General features: G+C 43.1%; 1 protein-coding gene across 6 annotated transcripts in view; it reads left to right on the forward strand.

Annotated features, from left to right (window-relative positions):
- Nucleotides 1-22,095, forward strand: part of LOC124009573 (transcription initiation factor TFIID subunit 1-like) — a 52,681-nt gene that overhangs the window by 7,540 nt on the left and 23,046 nt on the right. For 4 of the 6 annotated variants that reach the window (XM_046321485.1, XM_046321511.1, XM_046321494.1 and 1 more), the window contains exons 3-13: nucleotides 2,801-2,906; nucleotides 4,457-4,573; nucleotides 5,698-5,823; nucleotides 6,074-6,315; nucleotides 6,429-6,650; nucleotides 6,909-7,157; nucleotides 12,884-13,085; nucleotides 13,264-13,404; nucleotides 19,079-19,246; nucleotides 19,385-19,515; nucleotides 21,614-21,721. In XM_046321485.1, the coding sequence (XP_046177441.1) occupies nucleotides 2,801-2,906; nucleotides 4,457-4,573; nucleotides 5,698-5,823; nucleotides 6,074-6,315; nucleotides 6,429-6,650; nucleotides 6,909-7,157; nucleotides 12,884-13,085; nucleotides 13,264-13,404; nucleotides 19,079-19,246; nucleotides 19,385-19,515; nucleotides 21,614-21,721 (1,812 nt within the window). The remainder of the gene's footprint in view (nucleotides 1-2,800; nucleotides 2,907-4,456; nucleotides 4,574-5,697; nucleotides 5,824-6,073; nucleotides 6,316-6,428; nucleotides 6,651-6,908; nucleotides 7,158-12,883; nucleotides 13,086-13,263; nucleotides 13,405-19,078; nucleotides 19,247-19,384; nucleotides 19,516-21,613; nucleotides 21,722-22,095) is intronic. The other 2 variants (XM_046321503.1, XM_046321530.1) reach the window with 1 other exon arrangement.

A 22,095-nucleotide genomic window follows, 5' to 3' on the forward strand; every position in this document is an offset into this window, starting at 1 on the left:
GCTCTCTATTTTGCAGCTGTAAAATCTTTTGAAGATCTGAGGACCCATGCCAAATATTTTCAGGCTCCTGAGGGGGAATAGGGTTTGTTATGCCCTCTTCATGACTGTCTTGGTGTGCTTGGACCATGTTAGTTTGTTGGTGATGTGGACACCAAGGAACTTGAAGCTCTCAACCTGCTCAACTACAGCCCCGTCGATGAGAATGGGGGTGTGCTCGGGTCCTCTTTTTCTGTAGTCCACAATCATCTCCTATGTCTCGATCACATTGAGGGAGAGATTGTTGTCCTTGCACAACACGGTCAGGTCTCTGACCTCCTCCCTATAGGCTGTCTCATTGTTGTCTGTTATCAGGCCTACCACTGTTGTGTCATCAACAAACTTAATGATGGTGTTGAAGTCATGCCTGGCCATGCAGTCATGAGTGAACAGAGAGTACAGGAGGGGACTGAGCATGCACCCCTGAGGGGCCCCCATGTTGAGGAACAGGGTGGTGGATGTGTTGTTACCTTCCCTTACTACCTGGGGGTGGCCCGTCAGGAAGTCCAGGATCCAGTTGCAGGGAAGTGTTTAGTCCCAGGGTCCTTAGCTTAGTGATGAGCTTTGAGGGCACTATGGTGTTGAACACTGAGTTGTAGTCAATGAATAGCATTCTCACATAGGTGTTCCTTTTGTCCAGGTGGGAAAGGGCAGTGTGGAGTGCAATAGAGATTGCATAATCTGTGGATCCTTTAGTGTGGTATGCAAATTGGAGTGGGTCTAGGTTTTCTGGGAAAATGGTGTTGTGAGCTTTCAAAGCATTTCATGACTACAGACGTGAGTGCTACGCGTCAGTAGTCATTTAAGCAGGTTACCTTAGTGTTCTTGGGCACAGGGACTATGGTGGTCTGCTTGAAACATGTTATTACAAACTCAGACAGGGAGAGGTTGAAAAAGTCCGTGAAGATACTTACCAGTTGGTCAGCACATGCTCAGAGTACACATCCTGCTAATCCGTCTGGCCCTGCGGCCTTGTGAATGTTGACCTGTTTAAAGGTCTTACTCACATCGGCTGCGGAGAGCGTGATCACACAGTCATCCGGAACAGCTGATGCTCTCATGCATATTTCAATGTTACTTGCCTCGAAGCAAGCAAGAAAGTAGTTTAGCTCGTCTGGTAGGCTCGTGTCACTGGGCAGCTCTCGGCTGTGCTTCCCTTTGTAGTCTGTAATGTTTTGCAAGCCCTGCCACATCCGACGAGCATCGGAGCCGGTGTAGTACAATTCGATCTTAGTCATGTATTGACGCTTTGCCTGTTTGATGGTTCTTCAGAGGGCATAGCGGGATTTCTTATAAGCTTTTGAGTTAGAGTCCCGCCCCTTGAAAGCGGCAACTCTAGCATTTAGCTCAGTGCGAATGTTGTCTGGAAGATATTCCAGTCTGTGCTAGCAAAACAGTCCTGTAGTTTAGCATCTGCTTTATCTGACCACTTTTTTATAGACCGAGTCTCTGGTGCTTCCTGCTTTAATTTTTGCTTGTAAGCATGAATCAGGAGGATAGAATTATGGTCAGATTTGCCAAGTGGAGGGAGAGGGAGAGCTTTGTACGCATCTCTGTGTGTGGAGTGAAGGTGGTCTGAACGATTGAACAGAGCAGTAGCTGAGTTTATCTGTATGGATCAGGTGCCGTTCTGTGACTGGCTAATATACCATGTATTGTTTTAGGTGGTATCGAGTATCGTGATACTAACCTGATATCGGTACAAAGTCCAAATTTTGCTTTGGGGCGTAGAGAATTTTTTTTGTTCAATTTTAAAGCAAGTTTGCTGCAATTCTACATAATTTTGCCATTGGCCAAAGAGAAGATTTTGCAATTTTATAACACAGTTCTACTAAATTTGCCATGGGGTGGAAAAATGTTCAGTTTTACAGCGAATTTGCTGCAATTCTACACATTTTGTCATGCAGTGGATTTTTCCATGACTTATGTCATGTTAATATGATATCTGATTGAGAGTGAAAACAAACAGTGACTGACATAAAAAGATAAAATGCTGATGCACAACCAAATTTCAATAGTGCACCTTGTGTATTCTTCTATTCTAACCCTCAACAGTAAGTTGAGAACCCGGCTGAGTTCCCCCATCCCTGCACAACAGTATGCCTAACAACAGGACTGAGATGTCCATTTGCTGATTATGGGTTTCTTGTTACACTATATATACAAAAGTATGTGGACAACCCATCAAAAAATCTGAAGGAAGTTTGTTCTGAAGTGTCTGTCCTATATCTGAGAGATACAGTGAGAGATAGATACAGAATGAGATACAGTATGTTGATCACTTGTTCACTGTCTTTTGTGCAATGGTACTTTTATAAATGGTCTTTCTAGACAGAAATTTTAACACCTGGTATTTTCCAATACACTTTGGCATATCAAATGCTGTGGTTGTTTGACAATGGTATTTCCCTCCACACCCCCAGGAATCCAAAAAGAGATACAGTATGAGATAGATAGATACAGTGAGAGACAGATACAGTATGAGATGCAGAGATACAGTGAGAGATAGATACAGTATGACATACAGAGATACTGAGATACACTATCAGATACTGAGATACAGTGAGAGATAGATACAGAATGAGATACTGAGATACAGTATGAGATACAGTATGTTGATCACTTGTCCACTGTCTTTTGTGCAATGGTACTTTTATAAATGGTCTTTCTAGACAGACATTTTAACACCTGGTATTTTCCAATACACTTAGGCATATCAAATGCTGTGGTTGTTTGACAATGGTATCTCCTTCCACACCCTCAGGAATCCAAAAAGCACCTGGCTGGCCTGGGCTCCCTGGGACTGGGCAACCTCATCACAGAGATCACTGCTAGTGAGGAGGATGATCTGGACGAGGATGGAGACACAGGTAAGAGGGTGACAGTAAGGCTGTGGGTGGGGTAGTTCCTAGCCCGACAGCGCTCTCTGTCATGTACAGTGCCTTCAGAAAGTATTCATACACCATGACTTATTCCACATTTTGTTGTGTAACAGCCTAAACCAAAACAAATCTCACCATCTACACACAATAAATAGCCAATAATGACAAAGTGAAAACCTGTTTTTAGAAATGTTTGCTAATTTATTGAGATACAGAAGTATCTAATTTACATTGGTATTCATACCCCTGAGTCAATACTTTGTAGAAGGAACTTTGGCAGCGATTACAACTGTGAGTCTTTCTGTGTCTCTCTTAAGATCTTTCCACACCTGGATTGTGCAACATTTTCCCATGATTGTTTTCAGAATTCTTCAAGCTCTGCCAAATTGCTTGTTGATCATTGCTAGATAAATATTTTCAAATACATTTAAGTCAAAACTGTACCTCGGCCATTCACTGTCTTCTTTGTAAGTAACTCCAGTGTAGATTTTGCCTTGTGTTTTAGGTTATTGTCCTGCTGAAAGGTAAATTCATCTCCCAGTGTCGGGTGGAAAGTTTTCCTCTAGGATTCCGTTTCTATTTTATCCTAAAAAACTCCCCAGTCCTAATGATTACAAGCAAACCCATAACATGATGCACTATGATTGGAAATATGGAGGGTGGCACTGTGTTGTATTGGATTTGCCTCAGACATAACACGTTGTATTCAGGACAAAAAGTGAATTGCTTTACCACATTGTTTGCAGCATTACTTTTAGTTCCTTGTTGCAAACAGGAATCAGGTTTTGTATTATTTTTTATTCTGTACAGGCTTCCTTTTCACTCTGTCAATTAGGTTAGTATTGTGGCGTAACTACAATGTTGTAATGTCCATCCTTAGGTTTCTCCTATCACAGCCATTAAACTCAGTAACTGTTTTAAAGTCACCATTGGCCATGTGGTGAAATCCCTGAGTGGTTTCCTTCCTCTCTGGCAACTGAGGTTAGGAAGGATGCCTGTATCTTTGTAGTGTAATTAATAACTTCACCATGCCCAAAGGGATATTCAATGTCTGCTTTCCTTTTTACCCATCTACCAATAGGTGCTCTTCTTTGCAAGGCATTGGAAATCCTCCCTGGCCTTTGTGGTTGTATCTGTGTTTGAAATTCACTGCTCAACTGAGGGACCTTACAGATAATGTTATGTGTGTGGAACAGAGATGAGGTAGTCATTAAAAAATCATGTTAAACACTATGCAACTTATTATATGACTTGTTAAGCCCATTCTTTACTCATGAACGTGTTTATGCTTGCCTTAAGAAAGGGGTTGAATGCTTATTGACTTTTCCAACATAGTGACATTATGGGGTATTGTGTTTAGGCCAGTGACACAACATCTCAATTTAATCCATGTTAAATTTAGGCTGTAACACAACAAAATGTGGAAAAAGTCTAGGAGTCATGAACAGTCAATATGCTCCTTAGTTGTGTTTGTAAGTTGTATGTTTGTAAATGCTGTGATAAATGAGTGACGGTTTCGTGTCCTGTTTCTTATGCAGGCTGGGTGAAGAACGATGCCGATGCAGTTGATTATTCTGACATCAACGAGGTGGCTGAAGATGAGACTAAGAAGTATCGTCAGGCCATGGGCAGCCTGCAGCCTACGAGGAGAACAGGTGCAGTAATACGCATGCAGCTAGTCACATATAATGAGTATACAAAACATTAAGAACACCTGTTGTTACATATGTACAGTTGAAGTCAGAGTTTACATGCACTTAGGTTGGAGTCATTAAAACTCGTTTTTCAACCACTCCACAAATTTCTTGTTAATTAACAAACTAGAGTTTTGGAAAGTCAGTTAGGACATCTACCTTATGCATGACACAAGTCAATTTTCCAACAATTGTTTTCAGACAGATAATTGAACTTATAAATCACTGTATCACAATTCCAGTGGGTCAGAAGTTTACATACACAAAGTTGACTGACTGTGCCTTTAAACAGCTTGGAAAACTCCAGAAAATGATGTCATGGCTTTAGAAGCTTTTGATAGGCTAATTGACATCATTTGAGTCAATTGGAGGTGTACCTGTGGATGTATTTCAAGGCCTACCTTCAAATTCAGTGGGAAATGGGAAAATAAAAAGAAAGTTGTGGCAAAATGGCTCAAGGACAACAAAGTCAAGGTATTGGAGTGGCCATCACCAAGCCCTGACCTCAATCCAACTGAAAATGTGTGGGCAGAAATGTGTGGGCAGAACTGAAAAAGTGTGTGCGAGCAATGAGGCCTACAAACCTGACTCACTTACATCAGCTCTGTCAGGAGGAATGGGCCAACATTCACCTAACTTATTGTGGGAAGCTTGTCGAAGGCTACCTGAAACGTTTGACCCAAGTTAAACAATTTGAAGGCAATGCTACTAAATACTAATTGAGTGTATGTAAACTTCTGACCCACTGGGAATGTGATGAAAGAAATAGAAGCTGAAATAAATCATTCTCTCTACTGTTTTTCTGACATTTCACAGTCTTAAAAAAGTGGTGATCCTAACTGACCTAAGTCAAGGAAATTTTACTAGGATTAAATGTAAGGAATTGTGAAAAACTGAGTTTAAATGTATTTGGCTAAGGTGTATGTTAACTTCCGACTTCAACTGTATATACTATACACAGACCTCTAGGAGTGCTTGTACCCTAGGTTACCAGAACAGATAAATGAAGCTTATTTAATTTCCTCTATCGTCATCAGAGACTTTGCACAGCCGGTAACTGGATACTTTTTTTCTCTCTGTCTCAGATGATGAGGATGACTATGATGCGGATTGTGAGGATATTGATGCCAAGCTTATGCCCCCTCCACCTCCTCCATGTCTCCCCACGCCTGGTGGCAAGAAAGACGACTCCTCTCCCACGGCTGCAAGTGGTAAGGATCAGATAAGGAAGGGCCAAAGGGTGGCGGTCAACTGTAATTAATTTAGTCTTTGATCAATCTCGTGCCGGTGAAAATATACTTTGTTCTGTACAAGCATAATTACTGCACAAGCATAATTCTTCATAATCTGTTATAACGTAAACATGGATATTGATGTATTTAATGTCAAGAATACATGTTAGTAAGTTAGCACTCATCAGAGGAGCTCTAACCCTAGTGTATGCTATTGTGTTGTCCACAGTTGGGGATGAAGGAGACGGGATCATCCTGCCCTCCATCATTGCTCCTTCCTCTCTGGTAGACAAAGTGGACTTCAGCAGTTCCTCAGATTCTGAATCGGAGACAGACAGGCCATCTGCAGGCCCTGGGTCAGGGGGTTCTCCAGCCTGCCTCAGCTTGCCCCTGGCTGGCATCATGCAGAAGGATGCTGCCAAAGCCCTGCCTGGCGTCACACAGCTTTTCCCAGAGTTCAGGCCTGGAAGGGTGAGCTGTCCTTTTTGGAAACACTATAAAGTACACCACATAACAGAGAGTTGTGATTGGATGATTAAAACCTTTCAAAATGAATACCTATCCACTCCTCTGATCCCATCCAGGTGCTGCGGTTCCTTCGACTGTTTGGCCCTGGGAAGAACATGCCGTCGGTGTGGCGGAGCGCACGGAGAAAGAGGAAGAGGAAGCACCGCGACCCCCAGCCAGGGACACCCCCACCAGAGGGCGCTGAGCCTATGGAGCAGCAGGGACCAGAGAAGAAGTCTGGCTGGGACTATGAATACGCCCCACCTCCACCCCCAGAACAGTGCCTGTCTGACGACGAGGTCAGTGTGCAACAACAATGGTCTTAGTCAAAGATATGCAGGACTGTGAAAACTTGTTTGAAATCCCTTTGAAACTGTGTGGTTATTTACCAGTATAGTTTGTCACAGCTAATTTATGAGAGTTTACTAGGTTTAGTAATGTGATTCAGTCTCAGTATAATTATGTATGGGATCGTTCTCCTTACAAAAGGAAATGGACAAAAGTGATTGCTATAAGATGTTCTCCAATAGTTCATTCCTTGTGACTCTGCCCCCCAGATCACCATGATGGCCCCAATAGAGTCCAAGTTCTCCCAGACCTCTGGAGACGGGGACAAGGTGACAGAGTCCAGGCCCAAGGTGGCAGAGTGGCGCTACGGTCCGGCCCAGCTCTGGTACGACATGATGGGGGTCCCTGACGATGGCAGTGGCTTCCACTACGGCTTCAAACTGAAGGAGGAGGAGGACGATGAGCAGGAGAAACGGGAGAGGCCAGAACCACCGCCACCTTTACAACATCCCAAAGAGGTTAACACCCATACACTACACTGACGCTTTAGGATTAGATCTCATGGAGTTCCTTCAAGTGGCATTCAGCAGTTGAAACAATAACAAAGTGCTCTCCCACCACTATTTTGGTAAAAAGCTGAGGGATGGGGCTTGAGAAATCTAACCAGTCTTGATAGCTTTAACCATGTAGTGAGGCTATACAGTGTTTGTTTACATATTACTTTGTTTACAAACATTGGAGTTAAACAATCGTATATTTTGGGTTCTGGGGGAGTATGACTGTTGAACTAAGCTAATGAGGCATTAATAAGTTATATTCTTCAAGAATCAATGGGTAATTTAGAAGTCCACAAATGGATGTAGCAACTGCGGATTGCCCCTTTTTTAAGAATCAATCACCCATTTCTAGCAGATTGTTCTGCGAAGAGACTTTCATTAGATCATTTGTTTTGGTACTGTCCATATGCAGCATGTTTTAGGTCGCAGGTTCAGGAAAGGCTGAAGAATTGCAACAATTACCTGGAGCTAACTTTGCAAATAGCTGTAATGTAATTATACTCTTAGCAAAAATCTTTATCTTAAATTTACAATCTGTAGAAACTATGAGACTGGAAAGGTTCAGAACTTTTGTGAAACAACACAGTTGAAAAATATATGGCAAATATAAATCCAAACTGGATGGTGTTCAGAGGTAGATGGGAGGGGTTGAGGGTAGCTGAAGGATGGGACTGGATGGTGTTCAGAGGTAGATGGGAGGGGTTGAGGGTAGCTGAAGGATGGGACTGGATGGTGTTCAGAGGTAGATGGGAGGGGTTGAGGGTAGCTGAAGGATGGGACTGGATGGTGTTCAGAGGTAGATGGGAGGGGTTGAGGGTAGCTGAAGGAGGGACTGGATGAGAGGTAGATGGGAGGGGTTGAGGGTAGCTGAAGGATGGGACTGGATGGTGTTCAGAGGTAGATGGGAGGGGTTGAGGGTAGCTGAAGGATGGGACTGGATGGTGTTCAGAGGTAGATGGGAGGGGTTGAGGGTAGCTGAAGGATGGGACTGGATGGTGTTCAGAGGTAGATGGGAGGGGTTGAGGGTAGCTGAAGGAACTGGATGGTGTTCAGAGGTAGATGGGAGGGGTTGAGGGTAGCTGAAGGATGGGACTGGATGGTGTTCAGAGGTAGATGGGAGGGGGTAGCTTGACTGGGGTGTTCAGAGGTAGATGGGAGGGTTGAAGCTGATGGGACTGGATGGTGTTCAGAGGTAGATGGGAGGGGTTGAGGGTAGCTGAAGGATGGGACTGGATGGTGTTCAGGGTAGATGGGAGGGTTGAGGGTAGCTGAAGGATGGGACTGGATGGTGTTCAGAGGTAGATGGGAGGGGTTGAGGGTAGCTGAAGGATGGGACTGGATGGTGTTCAGAGGTAGATGGGAGGGGTTGAGGGTAGCTGAAGGATGGGACTGGATGGTGTTCAGAGGTAGATGGGAGGGGTTGAGGGTAGCTGAAGGATGGGACTGGATGGTGTTCAGAGGTAGATGGGAGGGGTTGAGGGTAGCTGAAGGATGGGACTGGATGGTGTTCAGAGGTAGATGGGAGGGGTTGAGGGTAGCTGAAGGATGGGACTGGATGGTGTTCAGAGGTAGATGGGAGGGGTTGAGGGTAGCTGAAGGATGGGACTGGATGGTGTTCAGAGGTAGATGGGAGGGGTTGAGGGTGAAGGATGGGACTGATGGTGTTCAGAGAGATGGGAGGGGTTGAGGGTAGCTGAAGGATGGGACTGGATGGTGTTCAGAGGTAGATGGGAGGGGTTGAGGGTAGCTGAAGGATGGGACTGGATGGTGTTCAGAGGTAGATGGGAGGGGAGGGTAGCTGAAGGATGGGACTGGATGGTGTTCAGAGGTAGATGGGAGGGGTTGAGGGTAGCTGAAGGATGGGACTGGATGGTGTTCAGAGGTGATGGGAGGGGTTGATGGCTGAAGGATGGGACTGGATGGTGTTCAGAGGTAGATGGGAGGGGTTGAGGGTAGCTGAAGGATGGGACTGGATGGTGTTCAGAGGTAGATGGGAGGGGTTGAGGGTAGCTGAAGGATGGGACTGGATGGTGTTCAGAGGTAGATGGGAGGGGTTGAGGGTAGCTGAAGGATGGGACTGGATGGTGTTCAGAGGTAGATGGGAGGGGTTGAGGGTAGCTGAAGGATGGGACTGGATGGTGTTCAGAGGTAGATGGGAGGGGTTGAGGGTAGCTGAAGGATGGGACTAAAAACAAACAAAAGATAACTATTGTAAAATATACTGTGTCTGTAAAATGTACAGTGTATAGTATGTATAATCTGGAAGTAGAAGCCTAAGGGTTGTTGTCCTTAAGTTTACTCCAATTAGGAGACTGGTGGTAGGGTTAGGTGAAAAAATAAAGGAAAATATATTTAAAAATATATACAGTACCAGTCAAAAGTTTGGACACATCTACTCATTTGCTGGTTAAGTGTGCCTTGAATTCAAAATAGGTATCTGACAGTGTCACCATCAAAGCACCATCACACATTTACACCACCTCCTCCATGCTTCACGGTGGGAACCACACATGCGGAGATCATCCGTTCACCTTCTCTGCGTCTCACAAAGACACGGCGTTGGAACCAAAAATCGAATTTGGACACATTTTCACTGGTCTAATGTCCATTGCTCATGTGTCTTGGCCGAAGCAAGTCTCTTCTTCTTATTGGTGTCCTTTAGTAGTGGTTTCTTTGCAGCAGTTCGACCATGAAGGCCCGATTCACCCAGTCTCCTCTGAACAGTTGATGTTGAGATGTGTCTTTTACTTGAACTCTATGGAGCATTTATTTGGGCTGCAATTTCTGAGGGGCAGTTAACTCTGATGAACGTATCTTCTGCAGCAGAGGTAACTCTGGGTCTTCCTTCCCTGTGGCAGTCCTCATGAGGGACAGTTAACTCTGATGAACGTATCTTCTGCAGCAGAGGTAACTCTGGGTCTTCCTTCCCTGTGGCAGTCCTCATGAGGGACAGTTAACTCTGATGAACGTATCTTCTGCAGCAGAGGTAACTCTGGGTCTTCCCTGTGGCAGTCCTCATGAGGGACAGTTAACTCTGATGAACGTATCTTCTGCAGCAGAGGTAACTCTGGGTCTTCCTTCCCTGTGGCAGTCCTCATGAGGGACAGTTAACTCTGATGAATGTATCTTCTGCAGCAGAGGTAACTCTGGGTCTTCCTTCCCTGTGGCAGTCCTCATGAGGGACAGTTAACTCTGATGAACGTATCTTCTGCAGCAGAGGTAACTCTGGGTCTTCCTTCCCTGTGGCAGTCCTCATGAGGGACAGTTAACTCTGATGAATGTATCTTCTGCAGCAGAGGTAACTCTGGGTCTTCCTTCCCTGTGGCAGTCCTCATGAGGGACAGTTAACTCTGATGAACGTATCTTCTGCAGCAGAGGTAACTCTGGGTCTTCCTTCCCTGTGGCAGTCCTCATGAGGGACAGTTTCATCATAGCGCTTGATGGTTTTTGCGACTGCACTTGAAGAACCTTTCAAAGTTCTTGAAATTTTCCGGATTGACTGACCTTCATGTCTTAAAGTAATGATGGACTGTCATTTCTCTTTGCTTATTTGACCTGTTCTTGCCATAATATGGAATTGGTCTTTTACCAAATAGGGCTATCTTCTGTATACCACCCCTACCTCGTCACAACACAGCTGATTGACTGAAACGCATTAAGAAGGAAAGAAATTCCACAAATAAACTTTTAACAAGGCACACCTGTTAATTGAAATGCATTCCAGGTGACTACCTCATGAAGCTGATTGAGAGAAGGCCAAGAGTGTGCAAAGCTGTCATCAAGGCAAAGGGTGGCTACTTTGAAGAATCTCAAATATAAAATATATTTTGATTTGTTTAACACTTTTTTGCTGACTACATGATTCCATATTTTGAAGTCATGTGCTATTTCATAGTTTTGATGTCTTCATTATTATTCTACAATCTAGAAAATAGTAAAAAATAAAGAAAAACCGTGGAATGAGTAGTTGTATCCCAAATTTTGGCTGGTACTATATACAGTTGAAGTCGGAAGTTTACATACACCTTAGCCAAATACATTTAAACTCAGTTTTTCTCAATTCCTGACATTTTATCCTAGTAAAAATTCCCTGTTTTAGGTCAATTAGGATCAACACTTTATTTCAAGACTGTGAAATGTCAGAATAATAGTAGAGAGAATGATTTATTTCAGCTTTGATGTATTTCATCACATTCCCAGTGGGTCGGGAGTTTACGTACACTCAATTAGTATTTGGTAGCATTGCCTTTAAATTGTTTAACTTGGGTCAAATGTTTCAGGTAGCCTTCCACAAGCTTCCCACAATAAGTTGGGTGAATGTTGGCACATTCCACATGACAGAGCTGGTGTAACAGAGTCAGGTTTATAGGCCTCCTTGCTCGCACACGCTTTTTCAGTTGTCCATTTGGAAGATCCATTTGCGACCAAGCTTTAACTTCCTGACTGTATTTTTGAGATGTTTCAATATATCCAAATAATTTTCCTTCCTCATGATGCGGTCTATTTTGTGAAGTGCACCAGTCTTTCCTGCAGTAAAGCACCCCCACAACATGATTCTGCCACCCCCCTGGCTTCACGGTTGGGATGTGTTCTTCGGCTTGCAAGCCTCCCTCTTTTTCCTCCAAACATAACAATGGTCATTATGGCCAAACAGTTCTATTTTTGTTTCATCAAACCAGAGGACATTTCTCCAAAAAGTACGATCTTTGTCCCCATGTGCAGTTGCAAACCGTAGTCTGGCTTTTTTATGGCGGTTTTGGAGCAGTGGCCTCTTCCTTGCTGAGCGGCCTTTCAGGTTATGTCGATATAGGACTCGTTTTACAGTGGATATAGATACTTTTGTACCTGTTTCCTCCAGCATCTTCACAAGGTCCTTTGCTGTTGTTCTGGGATTGATTTGCACTTTTCGCACCAAAGTACATTAATTTCTAGGAGACAGAACGCGTCTCCTTCCTGAGCGGTGTGACGGCTGCGTGGTTCCATGGTGTTTATACTTGCGTACTATTGTTTGTACAGATGAATGTGGTACCTTCAGGTGTTTGGAAATTGCTCCCAAGGATGAGCCAGATAAAGCAATTTTTTTTTCTGAGTTCTTGGCTGATTTCTTTTGATTTTCCCATGATGTCAAGCAAAGAGGCACTGAGTTTAAAGGTAGGCCTTGAAATACATCCACAGGTACACCTCCAATTGACTCAAATTTGATCAATTAGCCTATCAGAAGCTTCTGAATGACATAATTTTCTGGAATTTCCCAAGCTGTTTAAAGGCACAGTCAACTTAGTGTATGTAAACTTCGGGCCCACTGGAATTGTGATACAGTGAATTATAAGCGAAATAATCCGTCTGTAAACAATTGTTGGAAAAATTACTTGTGTCATGCACAAAGTAGATGTCCTAACCGACTTGCCAAAACTATAGTTTGTTAACAAGACATTTTTGGAATGGCTGAAAATGAGTTTTAATGACTCCATCCTAAGTGTATGTAAACTTCCGACTTCCAACTGTATATTTACAAAAAATATATTTGGGGGATTGGAAATGATGCAGACAATTACATTAATGGAATTTGCAATATTAAAGCTGAACTACCCCCTAAAATGTATTGTAAATAATAATTTAGAAGAGAACAGACAACATGATGTAAAAACCTATGTTATTTGTGTGTATTTCTGTCTTTTTCTGTCTAGGAGGGCAGTGGTGACGAAAAGAACAAACAGGCCCTGGAGAATGAGCTCTTCCTGATGGTCACTCAGCTTCAGTGGGAGGACGACATCATTTGGAACGGAGAGGACGTGAAACACAAGGGCACTAAGACCCAGCGAGCCAGTCTGGCAGGGTGGCTGCCTTCCAGCATGACCCGCAACGCCAATGCCTATAACGCACAGCAGGGTGAGAGACCCACTCACTCCAGTACCAATTAACAGACTGACCTGCGTAATGGAGATTCCTACCTCATTGATATCCTATCACCAAAGCATAAACCCCAATTGTCCAGGGGACTTAGGACAAAAGTGGCAAATATAAACTGTTATAACTGTTGTGTATTTGTCTGCTTTGGGTTATCTAGGTATTCATGATGTCTATCTACACTCTACAGGTCTGTGTAGGAGTAACTCTCAGCTGGTGCCCCCCACTCCTCCACCCATGCCCAAAGCCCCTTCCATCGGCTCTGGCTCCAAGAGGGACAAACACCACCACGACCATCATGGTACTATGAGTCTATTTCACCTGCCATCTGTTGTAGAGTGTCATTTACTTTTAGAATGATGAATAATGTGATATTACAACATATCCTACATATCTCCATTAATTGATGTGTTAAAAAGTACCACTAAAGCAGGGGTCTCCAACAGGTCGACCGCGAGATACTAGTAGCTCTCAGCCCACCTATGAGTAGTTCGCCAGACAATTCTGAAAGTACATGCAATTTTCACGTGTTTCACAGCACACTGTCATAAACAAATCTCACAAGTATCAGACACATCAAGCTCCCAGCTACTATGTAATCAATGCAACATTGATATTATCCCAAGGCCTGAACTCGTGGTTAGCCTTTATTGGCTAAAAAAGCCAAACCTAAAACAATATCTGCCAATTAATTTCCAACAATATTGTCCCTGTCTGTCTGTGTGGGCCCACGTTTGTCTATCACTCCCGTGTGTAGCCAGTTGATGTGATAACCATCTTGTGAGTTTGCAGAAATACTTTCCCCAAAACCTTCTCAATTAAATGTTAACTACAAAGTATGCTTACCTGGAAGAAGTATATCATGAGTAAGTATATACAGTGTATTCGGAAAGTATTCAGACCCCTTGACTTTTTCCACATTTTGTTACATTACGGCCTTATTCTAAAATTGACTGAATTCATTTTTCCCTCATCAATCTACATAAAATCCCCCATAATGACAAAGTGAAAACAGATATTCAGAAATGTATGCAAATGTTTTAAAAATAAAAAACAGAAATACCTTAGATACATATGTTTTCAGACCCTGCTATGCGACTCAAAATTGAGTGCAAATGCATCCTGTTTCCATTGATTATCCTCACGATGTTACTACAACTTGGAGTCACATGTGGTAAATTAAATTGATTGGACATGATTTGAAAAGGCACACACCTGTTTAGATAACGTCCCACAGTTGACATTGCATGTCAGAGCAAAAACCAAGCCATGAGGTGGAAGGAATTGTCCGTAGATCTCCGAGACAGAATTGTGTCGAGGCACAGATCTAAGGAGGTACCAAAATATGGCCTTCAACATTCTTAAATGGAAGAAGTTTGGAACCACCAAGACTCTTCCTAGAGCTGGCCACCTGGCCAAACTGAGCAATCGGGGGAGAAGGGCCTTGGTCAGAGAGGTGACCAAGAACCCGATGGTCAATCTGAGAGAGTTCCAGAGTTTCTCTGTGGAGATGGGAGAACCTTCCAGATTGACAACCATCTCTGCAGCACTCCACCAATCAGGTCTTTATGGTAGAGTGGCCAGACAGAAGCCACTCCTTAGTAAAAGGCACATGACAGCCCACTTGGAGTTTGCCAAAAGGAACCTAAAGACTCTCAGACCATGAGAAACAAGATTCTCTGATCTGATGAAACCAAGTTGGAAATCTTTGGCCTGAATGCCAAGCGTCACTTCTGGAGGAGACCTGGCATCAGCCCTTACAGTGAAGCATGGTGGTGGCAGCTTTTCAGCGGCAGGGACTGCGAGTCTAGTCAGGACCGAGGGAAAGATGAACGGAACGGAGTGAAGTATAAAGAGATCCTTGATGAAAACCTGCTCCAGAGTGCTCAGGACCTCAGCCTGCGATAAAGGTTCACCTTCCAACAGGACAACGACCCTAAGCACACAGCCAAGACAACACAGGAGTGGCGTCAGGACAAGCCTCTGAATGTCCTTGAGTGGCGCAGCCGGAGCCCAGACTTCAACCCAATCGAACATCTCTAGAGAGACCAGAAAATAGCTGTGCAGCAACGCTCCCCATCCAACGTGACAGATCTTGAGAGGATCTGCAGAGAAGAATGGGAGAAACCCCCCAAATACAGGTGTGCCAAGCTTGTAGCGTCATACCCAAGACGACTCGAGGCTGTAATCGCTGCCAAAGGTGCTTCAACAAAGCACAGAGTAAACGGTCTGAATACTTACAGTTGAAGTCAGAAGTTTACATACACCTTAGCCAAATGCGTTTACACTCAGTTTTTCACAATTCCTGATATTTAATCATAGTAAAAATTCCCTGTCTTAGGTCATTTAGGATCACCACCTTATTTTAAGAATGTGAAATGTCAGAATAATATTAGAGAGGATGATTTATGTCAGCTTTTATTTTTTTCATCACATTCCCAGTGGGTCAGGAGTTTACATATACTCAATTAGTATTTGGTAGCATTGCCTTTAAATTGTTTAACTTGGGTCAAACGTTTCGAGTAGCCTTCCACAAGCTTCCCACAATAATTTGGTGAATTTTGGCCCATTCCTCCTGACAGAGCTGGTATAAGTGAGTCAAGTTTGTAGGCCTCCTTGCTCGCACATGCTTTTTCAGGTCTGCCCACACATTTTCTGTTGGTTTGAGGTCAGGGCTTTGTGATGGCCACTCCAATACCTTGACTTTGTTGTCCTTAAGCCATTTTTCCACAACTTTGGAAGTATGCTTGGGGTCATTGTCCATTTGGAAGATCAATTTGCATCTGACTGATGTCTTGAGATGTTGTTTCAATATATCCAAATAATTTTCCTACCTCATGATGCTGTCTACTCTGTGAAGTGAACCAGTCCCTCCTGCAGCAAAGCACCCCCACAACATGATGCTGCCACCCCCGTGCTTCATGGTTGGGATGGTGTTCTTCGGCTTGCAATCATCCCCCTTTTTCCTCCAAACATAACAATGGTCATTATGGCCAAACAGTTCTATTTTTGTTTCATCAGACCAGAGGACATTTCTCCAAAAAGTACGATCTTTGTCCCCATGTGCAGTTGCAAACCGTAGTCTGGCTTTTTTTATGGCGGTTTTGGAGCTGTGGCTTCTTCCTTGCTGAGCGGCCTTTCAGGTTATGTCGATATAGGACTCGTTTTACTGTGGATATAGATACTTATGTACCTGTTTCCTCCAGCATCTTCACATGGTCCTTTGCTGTTGTTCTGGGATTGATTTGCTCTTTTCGCACCTAAGTATGTTAATCTCTAGGAGACAGAATGTGTCTCCTTCCTGAGCGGTATGATGGCTGCATGGTCCCATGGTGTTTATACTTGTGTACTATTGTTTGTACGGATCAAAGTGGTACCTTCAGGCGTTTGGAATTTGCTCCCAAGGATGAGCCACTTGTGGAGGTCTACAATTTTTTTCTGAGATCTTGGCTGATTTCTTTTGATTTTCCCATGATGTCACAGGTACACCTCCAATTGACTCAAATGATGTCAGTTAGCCTATCAGAAGCTTCTAAAGCCATGACGACATTTTCTGGAATTATCCAAGCTGTTTAAAGGCACAGTCAACTTAGTGTATGTAAACTTCTGACCCACTGGAATTGTGATACAGTGAATTATAAGTGAAATAATCTGTCTGTAAACAATTGTTTGAAAAATATATTGTCATGCACAAAGTAGATGTCCTAACCACCTTGCCAAAACTATAGTTTGTTAACAAGAGATTTGTGGAGTGGTTGAAAAACAACTTTTAATGACTCCAACATAAGTTTATGTAAACTTCTGACTTCAACTTTATGCAAATGTCATATTTCAGTTGTTGTTTTTCAAAAAATCTGTTTTTGCTTTGTTGTTATAGGGTATTGTGTGTAGATTAGTGAAGGAAAAAAAACATTTAATCCATTTAAAAATAAGGCTATAACAAAATGTGAAAAAAATCCAGTGGTCTGAATTATTTCCGAATGCACTGTAATTTGTATGTATACTGAACAAAAATATAAATGCTCTATGTGAAGTGTTGGACCCCAGTTTCATGAATTAAAAGTTCCCAGAAATGTTACATATACACAAAAAGCTTATTTCTCTCAATTTTGTGATCAAATTTGTTTACGTCCCTGTGAGTGATGTATTATTTGTCAAGATAATCCACCTATCTGATAATCCACCTATAGCGGCATATCAAGAAGCTGATTAAACAGCATGATCATTGCAAAGGTACACAGGTGCACCTTGTGCAAGGGGCAATAAAAGGCCACTCTTTAATGTGCAGTTTTGTTACACAACACAATGCCACAGATGTCTCAATTTTTGAGGGAGCGTACAATTGTCAGCTGACTGCAGATATGTCCACCAGAGCTGTTGCCAGAGAATTGAATGTTAATTTCTCTACCATAAGCCGCCTCCAGCATCGTTTCTGGCAGTCCAACAGGCCTCACAACTGCAGACCACATGTATGGCATCATTTGGTCGTGCGGCTTGCTGATTTTTAAAAATGTATTTTTATAATTTTACTAGGTAAGTCAGTTAAGAACAAATTCTTATTTTCAATGACGGCCTAGGAACAGTGGTTTAACTGCCTGTTCAGGGGCAGAATGACAGATTTGTACCTTGTCAGCTCGGGGATTCGAACTTGCAACCTTTTGGTTACGAGTCCAACGCTCTAACCACTAGGCTACGCCCCCTGATGTCAACCTTGTGAACAGAGTACCCCATGGTGCCGGTGGAGATATGGTATGGGCAGGCATAAGCTATGGACAACGAACACAATTGCATTTTATTGATGGCAATTTGAAAGCACAGAGATACTGTCACAAGATCCTGATGCCCATTGTCGTACCATTCACCCACCTCCATCACCTCGTGTTTCAGCATGATAATGCACGGCTCCATGTCGCAAGGATCTGTACACAATTCCCTGACCTCAATCCAACAACTCCCAGTTCTTCCATGGCCTGCATACTCACCGGACATGTATCCATTGAGCATGTTTGGGATGCTCTGGACTGACGTGTACAACAGGGTGTTCCAGTTCCCACCAATATCCATCAATTTCGCACAGTCATTGAGGAGGAGTTGGACAACCTTCCGCAGTCAACAGCCTGATGCTGAACTCTATGCGAAGACGTTGTGTCGCACTGCATGAGGCTAATGGTGGACACACCAGATACTGACTGGTTCTGATCCACACCTCTACCTTTGAAGGTATTCTATCTGTGTCCAACAGATGCGTATCTGTATTCCCAGTTATGTGAAATCTGTAGATTAGGGCCTAATGAATTTATTTCAATGGACTGATTTCCTTATATGAATTAACATCTTTTAAATTAACATCAGTAACATCTTTTAAATTGTTGCATGTTGCGTTGTATATTTTTGTTCAGTATATTATTCCTTAGTTGCGAACTTTGCAATAAAATGAGCAGCAGCAATAGGCTCCAGAACCATCGCTACACCACTACATTACAATGGCACATTCCTCACTCGCTAGATGTGGACGCAAAGGGCCAGATTACACACACAATTATTATTATTTTTTTCTCCAAGACCTAAAACAAAAAAAGGTATTTTGATGTGATTTAAACATTGATATGGACTCAGAACATCCAATTAAATTGTTTTATCTATGAACAATTGTAATTGAGAGTGAAAAACAACAATTCTAAAACTAGGAAAAATGTAACTGAGAACATAATTTGAGAAAATATAGAACAACATTTTTCGGGGGGGGGGGAAATCACCGATTTTGTAGGGGCCCCCTTAGTTGTTTATTAACCATTACTTTATCTTGTACACCAAGGACCAGGGGAAGAGTTGCAGGGCAGAGGAGCTAGAAAACAATGAGTAGCTTGTGATATGTACATTTTTAAAGTAGCTCTCATGCTAGAAAAGGTTGGCGACCCCTGCTTTAAAGAGAGAGTAAATCTCTCACTACTGTTTTCCTATTGGTCTTTCCACAGCCACTCATGAAGAGGATGCCCCCTGGTTCTCCATCTTCCCCATTGACAATGAGGAGCTGGTGTACGGGCGCTGGGAGGACAACATCATCTGGGATGACCAGGCCATGGACCGCATGCTCTCACCCCCTGTCCTCACCCTAGACCCCAACGATGAGAACATCATTTTAGGTATTGCCCCTTTCTTAGTGAACTGTGGGTACATTGTTTTTCAGTCAGTTTAAACAAGTTATGAAATATCTTGATGTTCTCTGTAACCTATCGAATGCTTTGATCTATCCACTAATCTCTAAATTTGGCCTCTTGCAGAAATCCCAGATGAGAAGGAGTCTGAGCGTATGTCCCACTCTCCGTCCAAGGAGAACAAGAAGGAGTCATCACTAAAGAAGAGTCGCATCCTGTTGGGGAAGACTGGGGTCATAAAAGATGAGCCTCAACAGGTACTACAGGACTGGACCATGGAACATACAGTGGGGCAAAAAAAGTATTTAGTCAGCCACCAATTGTGCAAGTTCTCCCACGTAAAAAGATGATAGAGGCCTGTCATTTTCATCATAGGTACACTTCGACTATGACAGACAAAATGAGAAGAAAAAAATCCAGAAAATCACATTGTAGGATTTTGAATGAATTTATTTGCAAATAAGTATTTGGTCAATAACAAAAGTTTATCTCAATACTTTGTTATATACCCTTTGTTGGCAATGACAGAGGTCAAACGTTTTCTGTAAGTCTTCACAAGGTTTTCACACACTGTTGCTGGTATTTTGGCCCCTTCCTCCATGCAGATCTCCACTAGAGCAGTGATGTTTTGGGGCTGTTGCTGGGCAACACGGACTTTCAACTCCCTCCAAAGATTTTCTATGGGGTTGAGATCTGGAGACTGGCTAGGCCACTCCAGGACCTTGAAATGCTTCTTACGAAGCCACTCCTTCGTTGCCCGGGCGGTGTGTTTGGGATCATTGTCATGCTGAAAGACCCAGCCACGTTTCATCTTCAATGCCCTTGCTGATGGAAGGAGGTTTTCACTCAAAATCTCACGATACATGGCCCCATTCATTCTTTCCTTTACACGGATCAGTCGTCCTGGTCCCTTTGCAGAAAAACAGCCCCAAAGCATGATGTTTCCACCCCCATGTTTCACAGTAGGTATGGTGTTCTTTGGATGCAACTCAGCATTCTTTGTCCTCCAAACACAACGAGTTGAGTTTTTACCAAAAAGTTATATTTTGGTTTCATCTGACAATATGACATTCTCCCAATCTTCTTCTGGATCATCCAAATGCTCTCTAGCAAACTTCAGACGGGCGTGGACATGTACTGGCTTAAGCAGGGGGACACGTCTGGCACTGCAGGATTTGAGTCCCTGGCGGCGTAGTGTGTTACTGATGGTAGGCTTTGTTACTTTGATCCCAGCGCTCTGCAGGTCATTCACTAGGTCCCCCCGTGTGGTTCTGGGATTTTTGCTCACCGTTCTTGGGAATTTTGACCCCACGGGGTGAGATCTTGCGTGGAGCCCCAGATCGAGGGAGATTATCAGTGGTCTTGTATGTCTTCCATTTACTAATAATTGCTCCCACAGTTGATTTCTTCAAACCAAGCTGCTTACCTATTGCAGATTCAGTCTTCCCAGCCTGGTGCAGGTCTACAATTTTGTTTCTGGTGTCCTTTGACAGCTCTTTGGTCTTGGCCATAGTGGAGTTTGGAGTGTGACTGTTTGAGGTTGTGGACAGGTGTCTTTTATACTGATAACAAGTTCAAACAGGTGCCATTAATACAGGTAACGAGTGGAGGACAGAGGAGCCTCTTAAATAAGAAGTTACAGGTCTGTGAGAGCAGGAAATCTTGCTTGTTTGTAGGTGACCAAATACTTATTTTCCACCATAATTTGCAAATAAATTCATAAAAAATCCTACAATGTGATTTTCTGGATTTCTTTTCTCGTTTTGTCTGTCATAGTTGAAGTGTACCTATGATGAAAATTACAGGCCTCATCTTTTTAAGTGGGAGAACTTGCACAATTGGTGGCTGACTAAATACTTTTTTGCCCCACTGTAACATAGATCTGCCATTCAACAGGTACTACAGGACTGGACCATGGAACATAACATAGATCTGCCATTCAACAGGTACTACAGGACTGGACCATGGAACATAACATAGATCTGCCATTCAACAGGTACTACAGGACTGGACCATGGACATAACATAGATCTGCCATTCAACAGGTACTACAGGACTGGACCATGGAACATAACATAGATCTGTCATTCAACAGGGACGACAGGACTGGACCGTGGACATAACATAGATCTGCCATTCAACAGGGACTACAGGACTGGACCATGGAACATAACATAGATCTGCCATTCAACAGGGACTACAGGACTGGACCATGGAACATAACATAGATCTGCCATTCAACAGGGACTACAGGACTGGACCATGGAACATAACATAGATCTGCCATTCAACAGGGACTACAGTCCCTGAACTAACCTGCTCTAACTCCTTTTCTGTTTTGTCTGCTGCCTACAGAATATGTCCCAGCCTGAGGTGAAGGACCCATGGAACCTGTCCAATGATGAGTTCTATTATCCTAAGCAGCAAGGCCTGAGGGGCACCTTCGGTGGCAACATCATTCAGGTGGGAACTAGATTCTCTCCTGTGAGCTCTGTTCCTATACAGGTTGATTAGCAGTTAAAGAGTATAATCTTAAAGATGCACTATGCCGAAATCACTCTGCAATTTCCTGGTTGCTAAAATTCAAATAGTTCACATACATTCAGTTTGTGACAAAACAAGCAGTCATTGTGGAGAGAATAATCTAAACCGCTCTGAAATATATTTTCCATAAAATTATATTTTTTTCAGCTGTTTGAAGCTGGTGTACAAAACCCAAAGTAAAAGACTCAAAAACTAAACTTGGTAACGGGAAGCATAGAAATAGCGCACATAGAACATATCTACCACTTTTTAGACTTGCTTTCAATGAGAATTAAATATCTATAACTCACATT

Source organism: Oncorhynchus gorbuscha, linkage group LG02, assembly GCF_021184085.1.
Source record: "Oncorhynchus gorbuscha isolate QuinsamMale2020 ecotype Even-year linkage group LG02, OgorEven_v1.0, whole genome shotgun sequence".
NCBI lineage: Eukaryota > Metazoa > Chordata > Actinopteri > Salmoniformes > Salmonidae > Oncorhynchus > Oncorhynchus gorbuscha.